The 23,461-nt window shown below is 51.6% G+C and overlaps 1 protein-coding gene across 1 annotated transcript in view; it reads left to right on the forward strand.

The window, feature by feature from the left end:
• The window catches only part of UPRT (uracil phosphoribosyltransferase homolog), a 30,807-nt gene extending 14,888 nt beyond the window's left edge, over nucleotides 1–15,919 (forward strand). The window contains exons 5-7 of the mRNA XM_078869107.1: nucleotides 10,867–11,028; nucleotides 12,743–12,841; nucleotides 14,172–15,919. Of these exons, the coding sequence (XP_078725233.1) occupies nucleotides 10,867–11,028; nucleotides 12,743–12,841; nucleotides 14,172–14,278 (368 nt within the window). The 3' untranslated portion in view covers nucleotides 14,279–15,919. The remainder of the gene's footprint in view (nucleotides 1–10,866; nucleotides 11,029–12,742; nucleotides 12,842–14,171) is intronic.
• Nucleotides 15,920–23,461: the final 7,542 nt, after the last annotated feature.

Here is a 23,461-nt window from a genome sequence, read left to right on the forward strand (position 1 = left end):
CCCTTGCACCTCCTTACGGGTAAAGGAAGGAAATTTGCTTGGGGACCGCCGGAAGAGGCGGCATTTCAGGGCCTGCGCGATCGACTGGCTACGGCACCGACGTTAGATTATCCTGATTTCGATCACCCCTTCATTCTGGATACGGATGCGAGTGACACGGGCATTGGGGCCGTGTTGTCTCTGTCAAAAGGTGGTGTGGAACGCGTGGTGGCGTATGGTAGCCGGGTTTTGTCTCCTGCAGAAACTCGCTACTGCGTCACACGCAGGGAACTTTTGGCTATTGTTTTCTTTCTCCGCCAATTTCGACCGTATCTCTACGGTCGTTCGTTTATTGTACGCACGGATCATGCGGCCTTGCAGTATGCTCTCAAGATGGACCAACCATCCGGCCAGTTGGCGCGGTGGTTGGACACGCTGCAAGAATTTTCCTTCCAAATTCACCATCGGAAGGGGGTGCGTCACGCGAATGCGGACGCGCTTTCTAGGTTGCCGCAGCGATCCCCTTGCGCGTGTGCGTCGGGGACGCATAGATGTGCGCCGATTCAGCAACCCCCTCAGTCTGTTGCGTTGGCGGTCGACGTGCCTGAAGCTCCAAAGGAGACGGGACCGGCTGATGAGATTCTGAATCTTCCAAGGGCTGTGTGGATTCGGGAACAAATGTTGGATGGTTCATTGGTCTCGTTACGGAATCGGACTGCGAAGAAGAGTGGGGGACTGGGTACGGGAGGTATGCCGGAAACCGCTCTCCGCGATGGTCTGCTGATGTGGAGGGAAGGGTTACAGGAATGCTGGCGTCTGGCTGTACCGGCATCCTTGCGGTACGAGTTGATTAGGACTCTGCATGGGGACACGCTTTTACATCTGGGGGTGCAGAAGACCCTATTGACGCTGCAGCGAGACTATTTTTGGCACGGCATGACAACGGATGTCGTCGGTCACGTTCGCGCGTGTCCCGATTGTGCCCGGCGAAAACCACCTAAACAACCATATGTGCCGCCCATACAGTCTATTCAGGTGTCTAGAGTTAACGAATTGGTGGCGTTGGACATTTTGGGACCCTTCCCGCCATCCGCTAAGGGAAATAAATACTTGCTAGTTGGGGTGGAGTACCTCTCCCGCTGGCCGATGGCCTGGCCTTTGCCTGACCAGTCAGCGGCGTCTATCACAGACGCCTTTCTATTCGGGTACGTTATGGACAAGGGGGCGCCGGAGAGGCTCCTCACAGACCAAGGCCGGAATTTTTCTTCTAGATTGTTGGGGGAGGTGTGCGCGGCTCTTGGAACTAAAAAGATACGGACATCTCCCTACCACCCGCAAACGGATGGTATGGTCGAATGGCTAAATCGGACTTTGTCCGCCATGTGTCACACTGTGAGTGAAAAACAATCGGATTGGGATTTGCATATCCCTGGGGTACTTTCGGCATACCGAATGACGCCGCGTGCGGCTACAGGATATTCGCCGTTTTTTTTTATGTACGGTCGCGAGAACGTGCCGCCAATGGATGTGCAGTTGGGAACTGGAGTGAGGGGACCTGCTAAGCCTCTTCCTGATTACATTCAGGATACCGTTCGCCGGGTTACTGAGGCGCGGGAAGGGGCCCGCATGGCTACTGCCAAAGCCCAGGCCCGGAACGAGCGGTGTGCTCGACGCTCGAAGGGGGAGTGTCCCTGGAAGGTGGGGGACATGGCCTTGCTCCATTGCCCGCAGGTGCGGCCAGGTACCTCTCCTAAATTACACAAACCATGGCAAGGGCCGGTTCGCCTCATCGAGATTCCCAACCCACAGTCTGCGCGTGTTCGGTTTCGATCTCGGCGTTGGTTCGTTCACACGTCGCGCTTGAAACCATATGTGGCCCCTCGAAACGATGCGTCATCTCCCGATGTTGCCTTGCCGGGGTCTGTGGCTGCCGACTCATCCTTGCCTGTGCCTGTTGACCTTGCAAGACCGCCTGTCGTGCCTTTTACAGACAAGCCGGCCGTGACATTGCTGGAGACAGGAGACTCTGCTCGGGGTGTGCCTACCACGGCTGCGGGGACTCCGAGCCCCGCCGCCCTTCCGACCCCGTCGCAGACACGATCGCGACGCACCCCCGACGCTGGGCCTTCAGGGACACGGGACCGGGACGTTGACGGGCCTCCAATAGCGACAGGAGGACTTCATCCTGTCGCTCCTAAAACCCCGTCACGTTTCCGGTCTGCAGGAGGGCCGCCGCCCGTCCGGGACGGACCGGCGACCCGAACGCGCTCAAAGTCCCTTACATTTCGTTGAATTTTACTGTTGTGTTTTGTTGTTGTTGTTATATTTATTGTATGCTTCGTTGTCCTTGAATGTGTGATGGTTGTGTTCGCTCGCATTACTTGTCTCGTTATTGTTCAGCCGAGGTCGGCTGGATTTTCTCTACGGGGGAGGGTGGTGTAATGCGGGCGTAAACGGCTTCGCGGATATGACGTCATGGGGGGGAGGAGTTAGGTCACGTGTGAGAGAGGGGTGAGGTCTTAAGGGAGAGATACCGGAAGAGACAGGGGGAGTGTGGGAGATAGAGTTAGAGTGAGGCCACGCAGGGCGGAGGTCGAGGAGTGGCGAGATCGCCACACACACGGAGAGTAAGACTTGGCACCGTCGGCCAGCGGTGACCAAGCACGGAGGAACGACGGGCAGCGGTGGAGCTGCAGTGAGGGCAGCGGTGGAGCTGCAGTGAGGGCAGCGGTGGAGCTGCAGTGAGGGCAGCGGTGGAGCTGCAGTGAGGGCAGCCGGAGGACTGTACAGGGGTCTGCAGCGGAGCTGCAGAGGTGTGGAGGCTACGGGAGCGAGGGCAGCTATGGAGCTGCCAAGGGGAGAGCTCTGAGCGAGGGCCGTGTGGGAAAAGTGTAAGTACCCAAATAAAGGACAACGGAGACAGACCCAGGATCGAGTCCTTTATTACACATATATACACAGATACTAAGGTATTGTCAAAGCCCGGTGGGCTTTGACAATACTTTTCACCACTCACCACTTACAACTCACCCTCAACACTCATCCTCACCACTCCCACTCACTACTCACCCTCACCATTCACCACAACTCACCACTCACCAATCTCCCTCACCAATCTCCCTCACCCTCACCACTGACCCTCACCACTCACCCTCACCACTCACCAATCACCACACACCCTCACCACTCACTCTCACCACTAACCCTCACCACTCACTCTCACCATTCACCCTGACCATTCGGCCTCACCACTCACCACTCACCCTCACCACTCACCCTCTCCCTCACCACTCATGCTTACCACTCACCCTCACCACCACCACTCACCCTCACCACTCACGCTCACCACTCACTCTCTCCCTCTCCACTCACCCTCACCACTCACCCTCACTACTTACTAATCACCCTCACCACTCATCCTCACTACTTACTACTCACCTTCACCACTCACCTTCACCACTGACTCTCACCACTCACCCTCACCACTCATCCCCACCACTCACCCATAGCCACTCACCCTCACTACTCACCATCACCACTCACTCTCTCCCTCTCCACTCACCCTCACCACTCACCCTCACTACTCACTAATCACCCTCACCACTCACCATTCACCACTCACCCTCACCACTCACCCTCACCACTCATCCTCACCACTCACCATCACCATAAACCCTAACCACTCGCCCTCACCACTAACCCTCACCACTCACCCTCACCACTAACCCTCACCACTAACCCTCACCACTAACCCTCACCACTCACCCTTACTACTCACCACTCAACGTCACCACTCTTCGTCACCACTCACCCCTCACCATCACCACTCACCCTCACCACTCACCCTCACTACTCACCATCACCACTCACCCTCACCACTCACCCTCACCACTCACGCTCACCACTCACCCTCACCACTCACCCTCACCAATCACCCCTCACCACTAACCCTCACCACTCACCCTCACCACTAACCCTGACCCCTCACCACTGACCACTCACCCTCCCCACTCACCCTTCCTACTCACCACTCAACCTCACCACTAACCCTCACCCCTGACCACTCACCCTCCCCACTCACCACTCACCCTACTCGCCACTCAACCTCACCACTCACCCTCACCACCCACCACTCACCCTCACCACTCACCCTTACCCTCACCACTCACTCTCACCACTAACCCTCACCACTCACTCTCACCATTCACCCTGACCATTCAGCCTCACCACTCACCCTCACCACTCACCCTCTCCCTCACCACTCACGCTTACCACTCACCCTCACCACCACCACTCACCCTCACCGCTCACCACTCACTCTCTCCTTCTCCACTCACCCTCACCCTCACCACTCACCCTCACTACTCACTAATCACCCTCACCCTCACCACTCACCCTCACTACTCACTAATCACCCTCACCACTCACCACTCATCCTCACTACTTACTACTCACCTTCACCACTCACCTTCACCACTGACTCTCACCACTCACCCTCACCACTCATCCCCACCACTCACCCATAGCCACTCACCCTCACTACTCACCATCACCACTCACTCTCTCCCTCTCCACTCACCCTCGCCACTCACCCTCACTACTCACTAATCACCCTCACCCTCACCACTCACCATTCACCACTCACCCTCACCACTCACCCTCACCACTCATCCTCACCATCACCAAAAACCCTCACCACTAACCCTCACCACTCACCCTCACCACTAACCCTCACCACTAACCCTCACCACTCACCCTTACTATTCACCACTCAACGTCACCACTCTTCGTCACCACTCACCATCACCACTCACCCTTACCACTCACCATCACCACTCACCCTCACCACTCACCCTCACCACTCACCCTCACCACTCACCCTCACCAATCACCCATCACCACTAACCCTCACCACTCACCCTCACCACTAACCCTGACCCCTCACCACTGACCACTCACCCTCCCCACTCACCCTTCCTACTCACCACTCAACCTCACCACTAACCCTCACCCCTGACCACTCACCCTCCCCACTCACCACTCACCCTTCCTACTCGCCACTCAACCTCACCACTCACCCTCACCACCCACCACTCACCCTCACCACTCACCCTCACCATCCACCACTCACCCTCACCACTCACCCTTCCTACTCACCACTCAACCTCATCACTGACCACTCACCACTCACCCTTACCCTCACCACTCACTCTCACCACTCACCCTTACTATTCACCACACACCCTCACTACTCACCCTCAACATCAACACTCACCCTCACCACTCACCATCATCACAAATCCTAACCACTCACCCTCACCACTCACCCTCACCACTCACTCTCACCACACCCTCAGCACTCACCCTCCCCACTCACCCTCACCACACACCCTCACCACTTAACCTTACCACTCAACCTCACCCTCACCACTCTCCCTCACCACTCACCGTCACCACTCACCACTCACCCTCACCACTCACCCCTCACCCCTCACCATCACCACTCACCCTCACCACTAACCCTGACCCCTCACCACTGACCACTCACCCTCACCACTAACCCTCAACATCACCACTCACCCTTACTACTCACCACTCAACCTCACCACTCTTCGTCATCACTCACCCTCACCACTCACCCCTCACCCCTCACCACTCACCCTCACCACTCACCCTCACCACTCAACCTCACCACTCAACCTCACCCTCACTACTCACCATTCATCCTGACTAATCACCACTGACCAATCACCACTCACCACTCTCCACTAACCCTCACCACTTAACCTTACCACTCACCCTCAAAACTAATGACTCTCTCACCACTCACCCTCACCACTCAGCACTCACCCTCACCACTCACCCTCACCACTCACCCTGACCACTCACCCTCACTACTAACCCTCACCACTCACCCTTACCCCTCACCACTAACCCTCACCCTCACCACTCACCCTTGCTATTCACCACTCAACCTCACCACTCTTCATCACCACTCACCCTCACCACTCACCACTCACTCTCACCATTCACCCTCACCATTCAGCCTCACCACTCACCCTCACGACTCACCCTCACCACTCACCACTCACCGTCACAACCACCACTCACCCTCACCACTCACCCTCACCACTCACCCTCACCACTCAACCTCACCACTCAACCTCACCCTCACTACTCACCATTCATCCTGACCAATCACCACTGTCCAATCACCACTCACCACTCTCCACTAACCCTCACCACTCAACCTCACCACTCACCCTCAAAACTAACCACTCTCTCACCACTCACCCTCACCACTCAGCACTCACCCTCACCACTCACCCATCACCACTCACAACTGCCACTCACCCTCACAACAACCACTCACCCTCACCACTCACCCTCACCACTCACCCTCACCACTCACCCTGACCACTCACCCTCACCCCTCACCCCTCACCCTCACCACTCTCCCTCACCACTCACCACTCACTCTCACCATTCACGCTCACCATTCAGCCTCACCACTCACCCTCACAACTCACCCTCACCACTCACCGTCACAACCACCACTCACCCTCACCACTCAACTTCACCACTCAACCTCACCCTCAATACTCACCATTCATCCTAACCAATCACCACTGACCAATCACCACTCACCACTCTCCACTAACCCTTACCACTCAACCTCACCACTCACCCTCAACACTCACCCTTAAAACTAACCACTCTCTCACCCTCACCACTCAGCACTCACCCTCACCACTCACCTTCACTCACCCTCACCACTCACGCTCACCACTCACCACTCACCCCTCACCGCTCACCTATCACCACTCACAACTGCCACTCACCCTCACCACTCACCCTCACCACTCACCCTCACAACAACCACTCACCCTCACCGCTCACGACTCACCCTCACCACTCATCTTCACCAATCACACCCTCACCAATCACCACTCACCCTCACTGCTCACCCTCACCACTCACCACTCACGCTCACCCTCACCCCTCACTAATCACCACTCGCCCTCACCACTCACCCTCACCACTCATCCTCACCAATCACACCCTCAACAATCACCACTGACCCTCACCACTTACCACTCACCCTCACCACTCACTAATCACCCTCACCACTCACCCTCATCACTCACTACTCACCCTCACCACCACTACTCACCCTCACCACTCTCCCTCACCACTCACCCTCACCATTCACCCCTTTCCCTTACCACTCACGCTCACCACTCACCATCACCAACCATCCTCACCCTTACCACCACCACTCTCCCTCACCACTCTCCCTCACAACTCACCCTCACCTTAACCACTCACCCTCTCCACTCACCCTCAGCACTCACCACTCACCCTCACCTTCACCACTCACCCTCACCACTCTCACAACACACCCTCACCACTCACCCTCACCATTCACCACTCACCCTCACCACTCACCCTGACCACTCACCATACACCCTCACCACTCACCCTGACCACTCACCCTCAGCACTCACCATACACCCTCACCACTCACCGCTCTCCCTCACCACTCACCCTCATCGCTCACCACTCACCCTCACCACTCACCATCACTGTGGTGGTGGTACCTGCTATCATGACAGTAGTACAAGCTGACGTTTTGTATGTGTAATGTAAAATCTAAATTAGTGAATGTGTGTGTCTGTAAGACATGTGAAGCATACTTGGCGACACGTGAGCAAGTTTTTTTTAAAACGGGAATAGGGTGAGTGGTGGTGGTGAGGGTGTGATTGGTGAGGATGAGTGGTGAGTGGGCAGGGTGAGTAGTGAGGGTGAGTGGTGAGCGTCAGTGGTGAGCGTGACTGGCGAGGGTGAGTGGTGAGGGAGAGTGGTGAGGGAGAGTGGTGAGGGTGACTGGTGAGGGTGAGTGGTGAGGGTGAGGGTGAGTGGTGAGGGAGAGTGGTGAGGTAGAGTGGTGAGGGAGAGTGGTGAGGTAGAGTGGTGAGGGTGAGTGGTGAGAGGTGAGTGGTGAGGGTGAGTGGTGAGGGTGAGTGGTGAGGGTGAGTGGTGAGAGGTGAGTGGTGAGAGGTGAGGGTGAGTGGTGAGGGTGAGTGGTGAGGGTGAGAAGTGAGTGGTGAGTGGTGAGGGTGAGAAGTGAGTGGTGAGGGTGAGAAGTGAGTGGTGAGAGGTGAGTGGTGAGGGTGAGTGAGAGGGTGAGTGGTGATGGCGAGGGTGAGTGGTGAGGATGAGTGGTGGTGGTGAGGGCGAGGATGATTGGTGAGGGTGAGCGTGAGTGTTGAGGGAGAAGGGTGAGTGGTGAGGGTGAGTGGTGAGGGTGAGTGGTGAGGGAGAGTGGTGAGGGTGAGGGAGAGTGGTGAGGGTGAGTAGTGGTGGTGAGGGTGAGTAGTGAGGGTGAGTAGTGAGGGTGAGTGGTGAGGGTGAGTGGTGAGGGTGAGTGATGGTGAGTGGTGATTGTGAGTGGTGAGTGATAGTAAGTGGTGAGTGGTGAGGGTAAGTGAGGGAGAGTGGTGAGGGAGAGTGGTGAGGGAGAGTGGTGAGGGTGTATATATTTTTGCCTATGATGACAGCAGTACATGCTGACGTTTTGTATGTTAAATGTAAAAGCAAAATGTGTGAATGTGTGTGTCTGCGACACGCAGTTTGTTAAAAAGGGAATAGGGCGATTCTAAAGTAATCTACAACCCTTGATTCCTTCGCAACAATTGCAAAGAATCGCTTCTTTTCGCGCTTGGGCTACATTTTTAATTACAGAGTTTTATTTGCTTTGGTATGTTATGTTTGAAAGTTTTCAGGAGTTTTTCATTATATTTTTGCCCCGGTCAACGCCGGATATTTCCCATTCGTAGCAGTTTATATCGACTCTATAATCAACTTATTTTAAACGGGAACAGGGCGATTCTAAATGAATATATAACCATCGATTCCTTTGCGCGATTCAGAGAATCGATTCTTGGCGCGTCGGGTTTAAAAGTAATTACACAGTTGTATTTTCATTGGTATGTTATGTTTTATATTGTTCAGAAGTTTTTAAATGTATTTTTCACCCGGGCAATGCTGGGTATATCGAGTTTATAGCACAAAGTGCTCGCCTGACACGTGTGGGGTGTCGAGGCCTAGTACCGTGCAGAGCCTCCGGCCTCACCTAGATTGCCCAGCCGGCCGAGGCTGGGTATTGGGGTCGCCCCCCCCCCCCCCCGGCGCTAGAATAATACTGTCTAATCGCTATAATTTTATTATCTGCAGACCCTATAATAGTAATTGTGCACACTGGAGTGGGGGGGGGGAGTGAAGAGGGCGTGAAACTTTGATGTATTTACCTCAGCGTCGCGTGTTAATGCGTGTGCATATTTTTTACGGGAATTAAAAATGGCGTCCACCCCGCAGCGAAGGCGTCGCTACCCGTCAAGGGCAACCGCCGTGGTCCGCGCCGGTCGGCAATAGTAAATAAATAAATAAAGAGAATTCGCACAAAATCGATAATCGGACCGATTTAAAGGCGACGGACGAAAAATCGGAAATGCCTACGTTCACCGCGGGGCCGGGGGCGTGCCCACCTGCAAAATTTTTTCCTCCTAAACCCCACGGCCCGAGCGCCAAATCCCTCAGCGAGCGTACGCAGAGGGACAGACGGACAGACGGACAGACGGACAGACAAAAAATGAATTATATAGGTTAGATTTTGTCACGCTCGTTTACCCCGGGGGAGCCTTGCTGGGCGCCCACACTCGTGTTTCAGGAGGATCCTGCTAAGTTTTAACAGTTGGTAGCGGGGGGGTTGACAGCATTTGATTTGTACATTTGTAATGCGGGCGTAAATGGGCAGGTCGGATGTGACGATCCGAGAGGGAGGAGTCAGGGTCACGTGGGGGAGAAGTTATAGCGGGGAGACAGGAAGACATCGGGGGCAGTCGGGGGAGCGAAGAGGGGAGACCACGTTGGGTGGTCGCCGTGCCTCAGCCTGGTGGCTGAGGGGCTCATGACGGCGCCAGCCAGCGGGGTGGAAGAGAGAGTTGGGGATAGAGACAGGGAGAGGCCACGCAGGGCGGAGGTTGGAGAGTGGCGAGATCGCCACAGAGGCCACGCAGGGCGGAGGTTGGAGAGTGGCGAGATCGCCACAGAGGCCACGCAGGGCGGAGGTTGGAGAGTGGCGAGATCGCCACAGAGGCCACGCAGGGCGGAGGTTGGAGAGTGGCGAGATCGCCACAGAGGCCATGCAGGGCGGAGGTTGGAGAGTGGCGAGATCGCCACAGAGGCCACGCAGGGCGGAGGTTGGAGAGTGGCGAGATCGCCACAGAGGCCACGCAGGGCGGAGGTTGGAGAGTGGCGAGATCGCCACAGAGGCCACGCAGGGCGGAGGTTGGAGAGTGGCGAGATCGCCACAGAGGCCACGCAGGGCGGAGGTTGGAGAGTGGCGAGATCGCCACACACGGTAAGACTCAGCACTGTCGGCCAGCGGTGACCGAGCACGGAGGAACGGGGAGCAGCGGTGGAGCTGCTGTGAGAGCAGCCGGAGGACTGCACAAGGGGAACCTGCAGCGGAGCTGCACCGGAGCGAGAAAGGCTACGGGAGCGAAGGCAGAGGTCGAGCTGCCAAGCGGGGAGGCTCTGAGCGAGGGCCGTGTGGGACAAGTGTAAAGAACCCAAATAAAGGACAACGGAGACAGACCCAGTGAACGAGTCCTTTATTACACATTTTTGAACTTTGGACCGTGATGCCCCCCGGCACACAATACAATGGGCCCCCACGCGTTTGGAATGACATGGCGGGATCTTTAACGTCCACTGCGATGTCCAACCGCAACGACGAGTCGAACCGCAACACCGATGGGCCACGCCGCCGCCGCCCGTGACACGTAACGGTTGCCCCCCCCCCCCCTCCCCCCCACTGTGTAGGAGAAGCCATGGAACAGGGTCTCCGGGACTGCTGCCGCTCAATCCGCATTGGCAAGATCCTCATCCAGAGCGATGAGGAGACGCAGAAGGCCAAGGTGTACTACGCCAAGTTCCCGCCGGACATCGCGCGCCGGAAAGTGCTGCTCATGTACCCCATCCTCAGTAAGTTTGCAACCGATTTCACCGCCCACTGCCAAGGCTCGGATGCTCTACAAACAGCGGTGGGAAATCTGCAATCCCACGGAGCCCCTCCTCGTGGTGGCTCGGTCGAAGTGTTTCTAATGCAGCTGTCGGCAACCAAAATAACAAGAAGAGCCATTTTTAACAAATTCGGTAAAACAAAATATTTCCAGAGTCGCAATGCAAGTGAGCACAAGGCGTTCCTTCATGAATAATGTCAAACCATTTTTTCTGTAGTCCCTATTTCAAGAACAGCACACGCACAATCATTTGTAATGCCGCACTACAAATCATTGTTGGACTTTTAGTCATTCGCCGTTTATCGAATGTAATAAGGATTCATCGTCTTGGTTCTTTCGGTAAAGTCACGTAGAAGGGAAATAATAAAATAATAAAACATAAAATTCTATTATTTTATTATGTTTTATTTTTATTATTTCCCTTCTACGTGACTTTAACGAAAGAACCAAGAAGATGAATCCCTGCAGTCACGAAAGCGTTAAATCGTAATATGGATTGTTGATTTTTTTTTTACTTTAAGTGGCGGTGACGTCAGCACGGCGGTTGTGCCAGACCAGGTGCACTTTGAGGCCACGTGAAGTGTTGAAGGCTCGCTGATAGGAAGTCACTGGGATGGACCCCCAGGTGCCATGGGTTGACTGAGATATAACTGGCAGATGTGTAGTGGGTTCTAACCAGGCGCTCACCAAGTCTTGGAGGCAACACGTTTATTTACCGACACAACTTGAACCACTAACACAACCAACAACTACTCAACGTTCCAAGGTTAACTATGTACATTCCGGGCAACTATGTACATGACGGGTTAACTGCGTGAGGTGGTGGCCACCGTTCCAACCACTTGAACGCAATCACTATATGTTTGAACCAGAACAGCCGACACGCCGTCTGGTTATCGTGTGCGGAGACTGAAGAGCGCGGATCGAAGAAGGCGGCTTCATTTCCGGGGCGACCAGCCCCGCTCCCTCTCGGGACTGGGCTTATACCGCCCCTGGTCACGCCCCCTTCTCGATCCTTTGTGGAAGCTCTGGGTCCACATCACGTGGCTCGCTCACCCCCTTCTGGGGGTCCCCGTACCCCCTTCTGGGGGTCCCCGTGCCCCCTCGTCCAGTCACGTACTCTTGCGGGTTCACACAGACTGTCATGTCCTGACCTGACCTCCGTGACATCCGGAACCTGTTCTCTAGTGAGCCCCGAGGTGTAGTACACCCACTGGCGCCATAGAACGGCTCATTTATGTCCCAACAGATGCACCAGCTGTACGCCCTACTGTGCCAACTCGCTGCATTTTAGCCGCCCGGTGCTCCGCTCGTTGCGAGCCCCAAATGTGCGCACACAAGTTCACACGTAGACCTCAGTCACTTGTGCCACTGCGAGCATCAGGGAAGGAGATGTGAGCTCGGGGCATGTGTGTGTGTGCGTGTGTATCACAGGCACTGGCAAATACGGTGAGCGAGGCAGTCGACTCAGCCTGAAATGAGTACCTGGTGTGGTGTGTAAAAAAATATCACCACCGAGGAGATGAAAAGGCGGTCGGGCGTGGTGCTGGCCATCGACCGCCTCGTACCATATCGGCCTTGATAGGTGCTCGCTCTGAACTGCACTTGCCGCAACAGTTTGTGAAGGCTATGCGAGGATCTTTGTCTTGGTTTGTTTTTTTGTGCGTGCGTCGCAGGCACTGGCAACACGGTGATTGAGGCGGTCAAGGTGCTCATCGAGCACGGGGTGCCCACAAAGCACATCTTCCTCCTGAGCCTCTTCTCCACGCCACACGGTGAGGCCCTCCTATACGTAAAAAAAAAAATACGTGAACAACAATTCGATTTAAAGCTTTCGTGACTGCAGAGATTCATCTTCTTGGTTCTTTCGGTAAAGTCACGTAGAAGGGAAGTAATAAAATAATAAAAAATTAACCCGTAAAAACTAAGTTTTTCACTATAAATCCTTTATATGCGTGGCATCGGTTTAATTTTATTATTCATTTCTGTTTTTCTTAAGTAAGAGTTTCATTTTTATCACATTGGTATTTTAAATTAAATATGACATTTTTTTTTCCTAAAAAGAGGAACATTTTGGAAAAAAATTTTCACGAAAATAAATTGTCACGCACAACGAGTCTGTGTGCAAAATGTCAGCTCGATTGAATCACGGGAAGTGGGTTAAAAAACGACCGAAAGACTTGCACGGTCGTAAGCACGCAAGCAAGCAAGCGAACTTAATATAAAGGATTTAAAAATAAAACATAATAAAATAATTCTCACGACGTTTCGGCCACAACGCAAGCAGCCGTCCTCTTCACCTGAGGAACAACAATTAGCGTATAGCTCGCGAGAGAGTGCGTCACATCACATATCCGTCTCAGTCATATTCCACTCACCGGCGGTAATAGTCTTATTTTGCGTTCATCCCAGTGGGCGCTGCAGGGCGTAGAGCTCGGTCTGGAGCCGGCTCAATGACCGAGTGATGGGTTACAGCTGAAATCGCTGCAGGAATTACTCTTTGGTTCTTTCGGTAAAGTCATGTAGAAAGAGAAAATAATAAATTAAATTAAAGTATGCTTTTTAAATTTATTATTTTTAGGTTTTTTCGGTAAAGTCACGTAGGTAAAAAATAAAATTAAAATAAAAAATGTTTACCTACGTGACTTTACCGAAAAAACCTAAGAGCATGAATCCTTGCAGTCACGAAAGCTTCAAATCTAGAATTAATTTCTCTTTAAATTAAATAAAAGAATGCTATTTTTTTGTTTATTATTCCCTCTTTAAATTAAATAAAAGTATGCTATTATTTAATTTATTACTTTCTCTTTAAATTAAATAAAAGTATGCTATTATTTAATTTATTACTTTCTCTTCCCACGTGACTTTACCCAAAGAACCAAAGAGTAAACCAATCTGTACTTGCTTGTGGTAGAGACCGACTTGACACTCGAGCAACGGTCTTGCTGGGCGATTCGTAGCTGCGACACGTCTTGCCGCTCCGTGCACACGGCGACGAATCGCCGAGGCGGACCGATGCCGTGACGCCCGTGTACGGAGCAGACGCGGTCCGCCGACGCCGTGTGGCGCTCATTGCCTCGTCTCTGTGCGGTCTGTCGCCGGCAGGAGCGAAGTCGATCATTCAGGAGTTTCCGGACATCACGGTGCTCACCACGGAGGTGCACCCCATCGCTCCGACTCACTTTGGGAAGAAATATTTTGGGACCGACTGAGTGGGGGAAGAGAGAGAGAGAGAGGGAGGAGGGAGAGTGAGACTCCCCCCTCATGGCTGCATGTGGTGGCTATGGGCATTTTCTTGACGTTTTGTTTCATTATTTAACATTTTCACGTGAACTACAGGGTGATCCATTCATAGAGGCCCCACCTGTTGTGACGGAATATTCTCCCCATTCCTCAGTCTTTGATGCGCGTTCATTTATGTTTTTAATTCGAACGCGCGTCATAGAATATTTTGATTTGATTTGTAAATCGCTTTTCCTTGCAGTGGCACACTTCCCATGCGTCTCCTCCTGCAACAGACGTGTGCGTGGGACGGCGTGTGTGGGGAGTGGTAGTGTAGCGTCGGCACGCTGTGCTACGAACCCGGCGACCAAAGTTTGACAACACCAGTGACGATTATCTAAACTAGTCCTGGGCCCTCCCTATATTGACTCGGCCTCAAATAAGTAACTGGTGCAGTGTGTAAACATCGCCACGAGGGAGACAAAGGCGTTTGGGCGTGGTGTTGCCCACCCAGCCGCCCGTTTGTGCCGTGCCGGCCCTCATAGGTGCAACTCGCTAACAGCACTTGTCTCAACAGTCTGTTAAGGCTATATGGGGGATCTTTGTCTTAAGGGGGTGTGCGAGAACCACAGATCCGTGAATCTCCACCCACGATTTCACCTTCTCTGTTCCTCTGTAACATATGGAGCCATGACTTCCACAAAATGTGGTCGAGGCATCAACTCGTTCGTACATTTGGTAGTCGTGCCATTCGCCTACAGCGCAAAGCGATCACCAACAGACAGTTGGCAGTAGTTTGTGACCAACAATTTTCCCAAGCTCTGTAGTGGGAAGAGACCGGAGCACAGAGAAAACCCACACGTGCAAGGGGGAAACGCTCTATCCCATGCAAGCGGAACATGTGTCATCCAAATTTGCTGTAGCACCTCCTGGCGAGCCTGAGAATGGGTGCCACCTCCACACCCACGGGAAGGGAGTTTCACATCTTGTGCGCACGAACCACAAAACCATTTCCCCGTGACGTTAGTTATGAATGGATCACCCCGTATCTTCCAAAGGGTTCTGAATGAGTTTGGTGGAAGTGCACAGGAGACGGATACGCTGTGTGTGCCAGCATTTGAGCCAGGCACTCGCGTGTAGATCGCACTACAGCCTTGAACCGGTCATCTGTGACTACCACCCTGCAACAAAAACTGCCATTGTAGAAATGAGTTTTTGGAAATTATTTTGCTCCGTTTATATGTTTATTAACATTTTTTTATTTGTAAATGTTTTGAAGGTGATGGTCATCTATGTATCTATATTTCTTTTGACTGGCACCTTGAAACTAAAACGGATTTGATGCAAAAGTCAAGCCCCGCACTCCCACCGATAATATAATCCGACCGAGTGGATTAATCTCTCGGAAAGGTTTGTATGTTTCGATTTAAAGCTTTCGTGACTGCAGGGATTCATCTTCTTGGTTCTTTCGGTAAAGTCACGTAGAATGGAAATAATAAAAATAAAACATAATAAAATAATTCTCACGACGTTTCGGCCACAACGCAAGCAGCCGTCCTCAGGTGAAGAACAGGTCTGTCGAGAAGACTGTCTTCAGAGTCTTCTCGACAGACCTGAGGACGGCTGCTTGCATTGTGGCCGAAACGTCGTGAGAATTATTTTATTTTTATTATTTTATTATTTCCATTCTACGTGACTTTACCGAAAGAACCAAGAAGAGGTTTGTATGTGTTGTGCTCTCGGGCGACTACGACTGCCTGTTACTCTTTGGGGTTTACCGCCCAGATGCTGTTTTGCCACACCATAGGAGTTTGCGAGGCTTGTACAGATGCTGCTGCTGCTGGTTGCGGATTGCAATAGAGTGAGCACAAGTGGGGGGGAGGTTACAGGGCAAGTAGTCTTTGCACGTGGTTTTGTGTCTCGGAGGGGTGAGGGGGGAAGAGTGTCTGACACCCAAGTGTCAAACTCGAGCCAGTGTGTCTTAACGCCACTTTTTTCCCACCACTGGCGCATCCGAGCAGAGCCAGCGCAGCTCTGGTGGGTTTTTTGTCCCCCCCCTGCTGCATATTTGCCGTGCAGACACCGAGGCTTGCTAGCGATGGCCACACGAGAAGACGTCCGAATCTAGCTGGTGGTCAAGCAGGGTCCTGGGAGCGGGACTCGTGCGACGTCGGTGTAAACGCGCCATGAGGGATGTAGCGTCGCAAGCTCATACGTTGCGGTTGAAAACGACCATGTCAGCGGCACGGCTCTGCCGTGGAAAAACAACCTGAGCCATGCTCGGCTGGCTTGGCACGGTGACGGCGGCCGTGGAAAAGTCGCGACTTGGTCTTCAAACCAGCAAAATGGGATGCTGTCCCGGTTTGAAGTACCTACACAAAGATTGCGACTTACGTACGATTAATCGATTGTAAAGTCGCTTCTTGCAATCGTGATACACGGATTGGAGCGCGCGTATGAGAATCGGCAATTTACTCGTTATGGAAATGGTGTGCGTATGGTATAGTAGCATTGTTACAATCACGTTCATGGACGGAGCCAGCAAAACTCCACGAGACAAACGGAATAATAGAAACGAGACCAAAAAATATTATTTATTGAATTGATTGGCAACTTCTAGATTGCAGTTATGCATGGCATTATTGGCTGGCGGTGGAGGGGGGGGGGATTATGAAAGGCCTACTGTATACTAGAGATGTACCGATGCATTGATTTATCAATAAAAATCCGTTCTTAACCTGACTATATGCATGAAATGTCATTGATTCGTAATAAAATGTATAGCGCGTGCGGCATTTAACTGAAAAGGTCTTGCAGAGGCACGGAAGACGAAAAGCAAAAGTCTTTGGATTTTGACAGACGAACAATGCCGATGAGCAAGGCGGTGAAAGAAGGGGAGCTGAGCTCCAGAGGACAGGAGCTGTGACGGAGAACCGATGTTCACCTCGTTACTTTGGGGGCGAGGAGGAAAGGAGGGGGGAGGCAGCCGCTTGAGGCCGATCGGAGGCTGTGGCATTGGAACGCGATGAAACGGCGCAAGAGAAATAGGATGACCCGGAACAAATACTACATCAACCGGCTCGGAGAAGTCATTTTTTAAGTTCACGTCCTTATCGTGAGCCGTGAGCTGTCGACTGCTCGATAAAGCCTCCCCCCCCCCACCCCAAGCTGCGAAACAGCTTAAGGCTGGATTGTTTCACAAACTAGTGAACTAAACGATACTTTTTATTTTTACCAGGTAAGGCCCACTGAGCTATTTAGCTCTTTTTTTGGAAGTGACCTGGCTATTTCAAATGATAGCTCGGCAAAGTGGCTTATTACGTGGGTAATTATAGCGGCCAAATACTCTAAAACGCACGTTTCTCAAATGTGGAGGGGAAAAACCAGAGGACCCGGAGAAAAGTCCACGTGACCAGAGTGAGAAGCAGTGAACACGCAAATTTCTAAATATACAGCAGCAGGCATCAGGGTAGGGATCGAACCCACGACCTCCTGCATACCAGGCGAGGCAGTTAACATTCCTGCGGAGGGAGCTGCTAGGAACGTTGGGTTGCTCGGTCAATTGCCAGGGTCAACGGCGGCGTGGTGTATTCCGCAAATATGGCCGACTGTGAGGGCGTGCACAAGCCGGCGTGAGTAGGTTAAACATTGAGTTTTATAAGGGCACCACGCGGTGACCAGCCCCTCCCCACCCAGCCCCACCCAGCCCCACCCAGCCCCTCCCCACCCAGCCCCTCCCCGCCCATTTTTGGATGCACGACGGACGGACACAATAATCCCCTGTGGGCTGGTGGAACTAGGTGGTTCCTACCAGTAACATCTCCGAGCCACCGTGGTGTGCCCGTGTCGCCGCCTTCCCACGTGGTCTCGCGATGCATCAACCAATCCGGATGGTCCACGCGAGCTGCGGTACCCCCCCCCCCCCCGTGTTGCCAATGTGGCCACCCCCGCTGTACTGCCGTTGCCTCCTTTGCCCTTTGCCCACACGGCTCTGCAAGTTCAAGGAGCCCCCCCCCTCCCCGAACCGGCCTTCGTTCCTTCCAGCCCCAAAGTGTCCTCCCGACGCCTCCACTTTTCTCACACCCCCCCCACTCCCCCCCCCCCCCACACACTCAACACATTCGTCAAATTTCGATTTAAAGCTTTCGTGACTGCAGGAATTCATCTTCTTGGTTCTTTCGGTAAAGTCACGTAGAAGGGAAATAATAAAATAATTAAAAAAAACATAATAAAATACAATTCTCACGACGTTTCGGCCACAACGCAAGCAGCCGTCATCAGGTGAAGAACAGGTCTGTGGGAAAGACAGCGTCTGAAATCATTTCACATTCGTCAAATAATGCTGTGTGCGACTTTACACGGACAGGGTCGCACCTGGAAGGCAATCGCATCGATTCATTTGTAGGGAGTTTGAATTGTGCTCCTGCGCCACTGCCAAAATCACGCGTTTTACTTTCCTCACGCCGGTCAATGCAGTGTCTTCACGTGCGCGTGGTGGTTCTCTAAATAAGCCAACGTCATACATTTCCGGGCCCCAATTCCCAAACACGCGCATTTTAAAAAATCCTTTATATTAAGTTCACTTGCGCGCTTGCTTGCTTGCTTACGACCGTGGCAATCTTTCGGTCGTTTTTTTAACCCACTTCCCGTGATCCAATCGAGCTAACATTTTGCACACAGACTCGTTGTGCGTGACAATTAATGTTCGTGAAATGTTTTTCCAAAATTTTACACTTTTAGGACAAAAATATTATATTTAATTACCAATTGCTTAATGGTGCCATGCAATCATCTGACCCATAGGTGGCAGCCATCTCAAGCCAGAGGACGAGAGGACTCTAGCCGCCATGCATATAAAGGATTTATAGTGAAAAAGTTTGTTTTTACGGGTTATACTTGTTTCACGGCGCTCTGTGCACGCGTTTCAGCTTTTTGTCAGCGTCCTCTGATCCCGCGTGCATGCCGCTCGTAATCAGCGCGGATTAGGAACGGCGCTCTTTAACGACACCGCCTTTCATTATAAAGTTCAGCTTTCAAATAGCACTCCATCCCCGTGTGCCTTCGTTATGTAATCTTGCTGTTCAGTTATCTACCGTGGCTTTGCAAATTGTCCTGTGTCATCCAGTTGTGTCCCTTCGATTGGTTAACGAACTTGTTTTACACGTTATTTAAAACTCAACACTTTCGTCAATACATATCGATATTTCAAGGAACGTTGCTTGGCGTGCGGATTATCGGCATAAGGCACTACCACTGGAGTAAAAGATACTCCTATTCCATAATAATCCAACGGACGTGTTACCCAGTATTATTTAGTACGATATATCCCTTTAATTCGATGTTATATACCAGAGGACAATCGATATCCATATTCTTAGGTTTTTTCGGTAAAGTCACGTAGGTAAAAAATTAAAATGAATAACAGTAATAAAAAATAAATAAATAAAAAATCACGACGTTTCGGAGGCAACACAAGACGAAAGCTTGTGTTGCCTCCGAAACGTGATTTTTATTTTATTTTTTATTTTACTATTATTAATTTTTATTTTTTACCTACGTGACTTTACCGAAAAAACCTAAGAATATGAATCCTTGCAGTCACGAAAGCTTCAAATCTAGAAGAAATAGGGTACAGATCTCTTCGTGAGGAGGACAAACCAAGGCAGGCGAGGTGGATGTTGCATCGCGAAATCTACTTCACAAATTAACCGTTTCGGACCGTAACCGATTGAAAAGTATTCGCTGGTTGTACCCTACGGGATAGAGAACGCGAGTGACGAAGCCACAGAGGCCACGACCACGTGCACATCTTTCGGCGTTCACCAATTGACTCCCCCCCCCCCCATTCAAATGTAAAACTCTGTCGTTCCACTCAGCTGCATTCGCCCGATGATTGATAAAATCACTCCCCGCGTGACGCGCTCGGCAATTAGCGCAAAGCCTGCACACGTGCACCACGTGGAACAAGGCGCACGTGGGACACGTGTTGCACGCGCACAGATCTCTATTTTAATTTGAAGCGGCTGGAGAAAGGAGGGAATGGAAGGGTTTTAATTCTAGATTTGAAGCTTTCGTGACTGCAAGGATTCATACTATTGTGTTTTTTCGGTAAAGTCACGCAGGTAAAAAATTAAAATTAAAATTAATTAAAGTAAAATAAAAATAAAATAAAAATCACGACGTTTCGGACGTTTCAAGTGATACAGCAAGCGTGCGGTGACGGTTCCACCTGAAAACGGAAGCTTGTGTTGCCTCCGAAACGTCGTAATTTTTATTTTATTTTACTTTTATTAATTTTAATTTTTTACCTACGTGACTTTACCGAAATGGAACTCAAATCGGGGAAGATAGAAGGGCAATTTGTCCAGCAGTGGATAGTTCTAGGCTGACAACAGCAGCAGCAGCAGAATCAACGATAGCGCGACGTTCACATTCCCTAGCTGGCTTTTCATACCTCTTCTTTTCTTCTTCTTCTGCTGGAGTGAACTTGCATGGATTTCCTCCCCCACCACCACCAACAAAGCCAGAGAGCGATTAAACCACAAATCGCTTGCGGAAACAAAGACGGACGCGGAGAGCGTGCCGTGATTGAAGCGGACACGCATTATAATCAGTGTGCATTGTCCCACACCTGCGGTGAACGCCACCCTCCCCTCCGCCACCCCCCACTAATTAGTGCTATTGTGCACCCCGGCACCCATCACTGATCGCTGCTGCTGCTTCGCTGTGTCGGAGAAGGAAACCCGCGGGTTTCAACAAAGCGCCGGGGTGGGCTCGCGATGGTGATGGAGTGGGGAGTTGGGTGGTTAATAGCATTAATTATACGGGCCTAACTTCACTGATGCAACTCACCTCGTCTGCCCGCAGCATTAACAACGATGATGATGATTCGGCATCACACCAGCAGAGAAGATGCGTTAAATAAGGCACACAAATAAACAAACAGACGTACAGTCCGTCACATTTTTTTTCAAGTGGGTTCTCACAAACGATCTTATAGGTAAAGGCTCTCTCTTTATGATATGGGTCCTAGGTCACGTAAAATTGAGTCGTTAAACCCGTCACCATACAATGGTTCACTCAAAATCATCTTTATCGTTCTTGTGGGGACTGTAAAGAAACTAAAAATAACAGGACGCTACATCTTCAAGTAACAACTCTCCCATTAAAAAAAATTCAAGTATTTCTCTATTCTACCCATCGGCCGCACAGCCTTCTGGGAGTGTGTGATATCAGCAGCATTGATTCAAGACAAGCAAAGCTCTGGACCAGTCTCGACACATCGTGTCTCATCAGCAGAGTCGGGCTTCCCTACATCAATGTTGATCATCTGCCGCCGGTCTTACAAGCAACAACCATCTCTGAACAATATGGTGGTTCCAAATTCGACGCAAAATAATGTTTGGTACAGGGACGCCTCTACTTACGAACGAGTTAGGTTCCAGAGTTCTATTCGTAAGTCGATTTGTTCGTAAGTCCAACTTTACTCCCGTCGATTCCAAACCTGTTGTTCGGCACGTGCGCTAAACACGGGGGAATTGCTTCAAAAGTTGTATCATCTCCTGTAGATGTAGATGCCACTGGTTCTTAATGTTCTGCAGATATAGATACCACCGCCACTCATTGAACTTACGACACTCGGTCCGAATAGGCAACTGGACACATGGACATTGTTCGTATTTCTGAAAGTTCGTAAGTCGACTGCTAGTAAATAGAGAAGTCCCTGTAGTACATAACTAAATCATTAGCCTGTAAGATCGGTAGTTCAGTATCGGTTCAACACTCGACGACGGCTCTCCACAGCAGTGCCGCATTTATTTCCCAGCGTCCACGGTATCTATATGTATATTGAACTTATTTCGTAACCGTACGTAGCAAACCGTCCTATTTTCCTTAACTTACATTTTAACGCTTTAGTTTTCAGCTCTCCGGCGACGCGTTCCTACATTCCTACATAACACATAGTTTGATTGTATTATGTTATCGTCTTATCAACATTAACCCAACACAAAACGTTGGGGTGCGTCTTACTTTCCCACGCTGTCGTGTGATACAGAGAACACGGTGAAACGTGACTTGACAAGCCGTGTGGGCCCTTGTGTGAGGTGGGTGGGTGGGTGGAGGTGGGTTGGTTGGGTGGATATCACGCAAATGTTGCCCCGGGGGGAGACTTGATACAGCTGTCGGGCTGTGACGGTTCCACCTGAAGACGGAAGCTTGTGTTGCTTCCGAAACGTCGTGATTTTTATTTTATTTTACTTTTATTAATTTTAATGTTTTACCTACGTGACTTTACCGAAAAAACCTAAGAATATGAAAAATGGGAGACTAATGCTCAGCTTTGCCCAGCAGGGGGCAACCTCTGCCCAGCTGGTGAATCACGCGGTCGAAGAATGTGGTGGGAGGCGGGGGGCGGGTGGCCCATTCCGTGCCACAGCAGTGAATGTTTGACAAACTTCGTGGGCTTGTTGTTATTGCTGCTCTGGAAACCGGCACACTGCACCGAAACACCCAAATCTCACAGAGCGACAACGAGAGTGCCCACGTGCGGGAGTGGAAGCTGTGCCGTTCATACGAGTGTGTGTGTGTGGTTGGTGGTTGTCTGTGTGTGTGTGGTTGGTGGTTGTCTGTGTGTGTCTTTGTGTGTGTGATAGTGTAGCGGTTAGCGCGCTGCGCTATGAACCCGGCGACACGAGTTCGATTCCCGCTCACGGCCAACACCAGTGACGATTATCTGAACCGGTTTCCGGGCCCTCCCCTAGGTCGACTCAACCTCAAATAAGTACCTGGTGAGGTGTGTAAACATTGCCACTAGGGAGACAAATGCGGTCGGGCGTGGTGCTGGCCCACCCACCCCCTCGTGTACCGTTCCGGCCTTCATAGGTGCTCGCTAACAGCACTTGCCCCTACAGTCTGTTCAGGCTACATGGGGGATCTTTGATCTTTGATTGTCTCTCCTAGGAGCGGTGGTGGAGCGGTTAGCGTGTTGCGCTGGGAACCCTGGCGACCCGAGTTCGATTCCGGCTCACGGTCAACACCAATAACGATGATCTGAACCGTTCCTGCGCAACCCCGAGGTCGACTCAGCCTCAACTGGTGCGGTGTGAAAAACATTGCCACTGGGGAGACAAAGGCGGCCGGGTCGTGTCAGCGTTCATTGGTGCTTGCTAACT

The sequence above is a fragment of the Lampetra fluviatilis genome, chromosome 27, assembly GCF_964198595.1.
Source record: "Lampetra fluviatilis chromosome 27, kcLamFluv1.1, whole genome shotgun sequence".
Classification (NCBI taxonomy): domain Eukaryota; kingdom Metazoa; phylum Chordata; class Hyperoartia; order Petromyzontiformes; family Petromyzontidae; genus Lampetra; species Lampetra fluviatilis.